The sequence below is a fragment of the Temnothorax longispinosus genome, chromosome 9 (assembly GCF_030848805.1).
Source record: "Temnothorax longispinosus isolate EJ_2023e chromosome 9, Tlon_JGU_v1, whole genome shotgun sequence".
NCBI classification, from domain to species: Eukaryota; Metazoa; Arthropoda; class Insecta; order Hymenoptera; family Formicidae; genus Temnothorax; species Temnothorax longispinosus.
Genome location: NC_092366.1, coordinates 2,070,290 through 2,075,696, shown reverse-complemented (window position 1 = coordinate 2,075,696; position 5,407 = coordinate 2,070,290). Strand labels below are relative to the sequence as shown.

The 5,407-nt window shown below is 42.4% G+C and overlaps 1 protein-coding gene across 1 annotated transcript; it reads right to left on the bottom strand.

The window, feature by feature from the left end:
• Window positions 1–797: 797 nt before the first annotated feature.
• Window positions 798–4,293, bottom strand: LOC139819178 (uncharacterized). The gene is made up of 3 exons (XM_071788377.1): window positions 4,286–4,293; window positions 4,092–4,195; window positions 798–3,550 (listed from the first exon to the last, which is right to left on the bottom strand). Exons 1-3 carry the CDS (start codon window positions 4,291–4,293, stop codon window positions 798–800), a joined length of 2,865 nt encoding a protein of 954 aa, XP_071644478.1.
• Between the last annotated feature and the right edge of the window lie 1,114 nt (window positions 4,294–5,407).

The following is a 5,407-nucleotide window of genomic DNA, read 5'->3' as shown; positions in this document are numbered from 1 at the left end:
GAATAATTTCAGGAGGCGGAGGACCGCGCACGTAAGGAAATCATACCGGATGAACCGATGGAAATTATTTGCGCACCGAATTCGAATAAGTCAGAAAATAACTCAAGCAGTAATGAGTTGTGAAATAAGTGCATCATTAAATATATTATGAGAATGTAATCGAATCGCGTAAATATTTCATTGCGCTGATCTTCCTGTCAACCACTATCAACTTTAAGAAAATCGATAACTGATACGTTTATCACCTTTGAAAAAATATTTTATACTATAATATAATTTTAAATTTTTATTATAGTTGTTAATGTTTTTTATTGTCGTATGATTTTTGTAAAAAAAAAAAATACGATCAGGCTGAACCGTATATTTTTTACTTTATTGTGTTTTATAACAAATCATCTCCGTGAGTTTGATTCATAATTAGGTTTATGTAAGTTTGATTTATAATTCTGCAATATGTGAATTTTCTCAAACTTTTTATGTCTACACATTGTTTCTCATTTACGTATATGTACCAATAATAAACATTATAGTTTTTTTTTTAATATCAAAAGGATACGAAAGAGACGATAAAAGATTACGATATAAACTATTGAAAAAAATATCATTTATATTTGCATTCAATGTATTCATACTTACACTTGAGCGTCAAAGGCAAACGGAAATGGGGTGCGCAATCTGAGATTGAAACACGCGGAACCCTGGCTCGTTACGTCGCGGCAACAAACCCGTCCTAATTAATCGAGAGAACTGAATTATGCGAAGATGCACGCGCACCGGAACTTTCATTCCGTCGCGGACTACTCATAATGCGCGCGGAACGGCGCGTTGTCGCCGCTTCGCGCCGCCTCGTTTATCTTCTCGCCGACGTCGAGGCGCGAAAAGGCTTCCGTCCATTGCCGCAGTCCCAGCGCGTCCGCGGCGTCGCCACGCAAGCAATCAGACACCACCCGCTGATCCCGAGAGGACACGTGGAACCCGTTCACCTGTCCTAGCCTCTTTCTTGCGCTCGCGCCGCCATCGCCGCCGCTTCCTGAAGTCTCTATTACCACGTTACTGGCGTGAGAATCGCGCGGCTCCCCGGCGGCGTTTGCGTACGCATCATTAGCGTTCCTCAGGGTTGACCGCGCGACGCTGGGAGAATTGGAGGAGCGGGACGTTCCGCGCTTCCACGGTTTGTAGACGAGATTCTCGGAACGCAGCACGCGCCATTTGTCCAGGTTTTCCTTACTGTAGGGATATGGATCGCCGGGTAATCGTACATAATCGCCATCGATGATGTATTCCTTGCTCGAATCATCATTTACGTCCTTTACGTTCGAGTCGGAGGTAACGCTATTATCATCTTTAAGTTTCGAATCTTTTTTAGATTTGCTTGCATCTGATTTAATTGAACCACTGTCAGTTGATGGGTTATTGAAATCGATATTTGTAGCGTCTTCGTCATGTAAGTCTACGTAATTGGCGTCTGGCTCTTCGTAATGTTTTATTTCGTCTTGTACATCTTCGTCTTTATAACGCGATTTATCCTTTTGCGTAAATTCAGAAGACACGGTAGAATCTGAGTGATGAGCATTTTTTTTATGGCCAGTACTTTGCAGCTGATTCATCTTCATGGAAATCTCCATTTCTTTGTCCTCGATAACGTCTAGCGTCTTTGCGAAATCAGCGTCCGCTTGCTCCTGATCACTACTCGACGATGTTTGAGATTCCACAAGCGAAAGAGATCGATTGCTGTTTGATATAGTATTCGAATTAGGATCGTTCGAGTTTTCTTCGATTTGATTTTTTGAATCCATCTGTTGTTTACTCTGCTGATTCGATGCCTTCTCGATTACCTTCTTTGGCATGGAATCTTCAGGATTCGTAGAAAAGGCTTCCACAAATCCTGGACATTTCATCTTGGTTCTATCGATAGAAGCAAAGTTACTCGAAGGTAATTCAGTGTGTCGTTGGATGATACTACTCGTATGTCGATGCGCATAATGAATCTGCGTGCTCATTGTATGCAGTTTCCTGCCGATAGAGTAACTGTCCGGTTTTCGCGGAGATCCGACTCGTTTAACCTCTTTAGATTTCGACGATATATATCCGGAGTCCGACTGCTCAACTTCTTTGTTCTTCAAGTTGTCCTCGATAGACCTCACAACTCGCACATCCAATTTCGGCTGCGGTGCTTCCGGACGGATAGACACCATTTCCAAGTTCTCCACGTTATCGGCCGATAGATAATTCTCTCTAACCTTCGGAACTGATTTCATCATGAGATTTCGCCAGGCAGTGATCTCGGTGTCCACGTCCGCTTCTTCCGGAATGTTAAATTCATCGACGACTGTCGCCTCTTTCAGCATGTTCGGGGACGTTCTCATGATTTTTCGGAGCTCTTCAGAACTCATATATAAGCCTTTATCACCGCTATCTTGCTGCGTCGCAATCAGATCGTCACTCGAGCCGGTCGGATTCGACGGAGTCGATAGATACTCCGCGGTTGTACCTTTCAAGCTCAACGCGTCCGATTTCTCCGCTGAATCGTTCGGCGCCGTTTCAGCGCCGCTCTTTGCCCCGTCGGGTATCGTCGTGGTATCGCCACTCTCAAAGATCGAAGATGCGTTTTGAGGCTTCTCCGCGCCTCGCTCAGAACTCGCAGTGGTCGCCAGCGGAGCGATATCCGGCTTCGGTTGTTTCAGGTTCACACCCCAAAGCCGCTTCGTGACGTATCGCTGGCCCTTTTCGGCGAACTTATCGTTATCGTCGGCCGCCTCGACGGCCGGTTGTTCCTCAGCGAGTTTCACGCCCCACTCGTAACGAAACGCTGCGTCGGGGTCACTCCTCGGGTTATCGTCCGCCACCATCTTCGCTCGGTTCTCGCTACTATCGACGAATACGGATTCGCCGTCCGTACGTATTACCGGCTTCTTCTTCTCCTTTCTGTCCTTCTTCTCGTCTTTCTTCTCGTCCTTCTTCTCGCGCTTTTCGGGCGCGTTAGGCTCCTTGATGGGCGGCTTTGAGTTCCTAGAAGCGAAACCCACGATCGCGCGCGTCGGCATGTTGATGTATCTATTCGAGACGCACAATCCCAGCAGCGGCTGTTTTGTCCGCTGCGGTGGCAGGCGATAACAGTGTCTCGTGTAGCAACGATAATGCGAGGCCACGTCGAGATCGTCTCTCGCCGCAAACTCGATCGCGCCGCCGTTTCTCTCGGATCGATACATCTTGCCGGGATCGCGCCGTGAAGAGTCAGGGTCTATCTCACGTGCGGGAGTTTTTTCAGCCGCAAAACGACTTGACTGCGACGCAACGTAGATCGGCGATTGTCGAATCGCGTACGCACGTTCGTCGTTATTCGCGTCACGCTTCTCAGCGCGGATGTTCCCATACTTGAACTTCGTCATCGATCGCACCGCGTAGAAGTTAGCCAGTTTTTGATTAATGACATCGACCTTGTCCGTGGAGTCTGTCGGCCGCATGGAAGCCGCTATTTCTGGCCGATTGAATGTTGTTGCCGTTGCTGCACGATCGACGATCACAGTGTCAGCCTTGTGGCTTTTATCCTCTGCAACATGATATTTTATCCATGACTTACAACTTACGTCATCTGATGTTGCGTGATAAAATTTAGGATCTTTGTAATTTCTCAAAAGCAAATGTGCTTACATCTTTTAGTATTCTATTCTAATTATAATTTTAATTTTGCATGTGCATTATTATATTGTTTTTGTATTGGAAATATGAAATATATGTTAAAATACATGTATAAGTACATATGTGTGTATGTATGCATGTATAAATATATACATATACATATATACATATGTATGTTTAAATACATGTATAAATATATACTAAATATATATCATAATGTGAATAATGGCAAAATAACATTAAATTGTCATAAAATAAACAGAAAATTACATTATTTTTGTGATAGATTGATTGATGATAGAATCATTGTCTTAATAAAATATTAGTTGATGAGAAACACGCGTGTAATATCACGTACGATTTAATTTTTGCATATTATATAACATACATTACATAACAGTGAATGGCCAAAATAACCTCTCTCCCAAAAATGACATCAGCGTGCGGCTCACCTGCAGATTTATTAAAGATGTCCTTCAACCAAGTGAGGAATCCATCTCGTCTGCCAACGATCTTCTCGTCAGTATACAAGACGGATGCTGCGTAAATAGAAACTCTGTATTATAAATGTCATTATCATCCGTAAGATTGAGTGCACAATGTTTTGCGACACGGCATGTATTTATAATGGTCGATGCCTGATTACATTGACATTTAGGGTGACTGACCGGCAGATAAATTCCTTCGGGATTTAGAATTAAACAACCCCTGTACGACATCGGCTGGATCGCATTGTCGTCCCAGCATCGCGCCCCTCGAAGAAAACGTGCACATATTTCTATATAAATTATACTGGTTGAATTTTGACGGTAGATATTTCCAAATCTGTTTGATCCGCGATTACTAAACGATCTTATTGACAAGCTTGCCAGATTGTCTTCTACCGAGCCCGCTTGCCTATTTTCTCGTATGATTTGTCGTATGCGATTTTGTTTGTTGTTGAACGAAAATGCGAGTGGAGGCAATACTGCCTTGATTTATTACTGCTAACTACCAAGTTTTTATTCTTTACTGAAGAAAATAAAAGCATCATAATTTAAATTATCACAGCTACTATTATAAGTTAAACTTATAAATTTATAGTTTATAAATGAAACACTGTAGATTTATAAATAAAACTTATAATATTTTCTCTCTTTATATAGTTTTTATTCTTGTTATCAGTGCTGTGTCGCAATTTATTTATAACGAACTTGACTTGACCACTCAACCTGCAGTAAAAAATACTGACTTGTGTTAAACAATAAATCCTAATTGTTCTTAACAACCCTATAGAGGCAAGTTGACTCACCAAAAGCAAGAACTACACTTCGATTAATTATTGGCAAAACTTTTCTTCCCATGAGACACGAGACCCTCCGACACTCTTAATGGCGTAATGGATCAAAGATGAGCAGGAAGATCGCTCACGCATACTTTCACGCCAGCCATGACGAAAGCGTCATTGTTTTTACGGTTATTTATTTAGTTATTAATTCCAACACTTCTCTCATTTAATTTAATTTGTCGTAAAAAATGTAGAGCTATTAATGCAAAAATCAATTAATATGTCAAACTACTTGCGTGTAAGTAGTTTCGATCGAAGAAAATGGGATAAAGGACTCTTCCGGGCAAGAACGTTACGGGTAAAGGATCGAAGTTGGGCTCGCGTTGTCGCGTGAGAATAGCCATGACCATTCGGGCCACGTACCTTGATAACCGTTAATAAAAGCTTAAAGGACATTATCGTAAGCATTCGTCGAAACATTAAAAAGCGCACGTGCCCTTA

What these genes read in the sequence shown, in the direction of transcription:
- LOC139819178 (XM_071788377.1), bottom strand. An exon ending in CATCTTTAATAAATCTGCAG is followed by an intron (nt 3,551 to 4,091) that starts GTGAGCCGCACG and finishes ATCATGTTGCAG; the next exon opens with AGGATAAAAGCCACAAGGCT.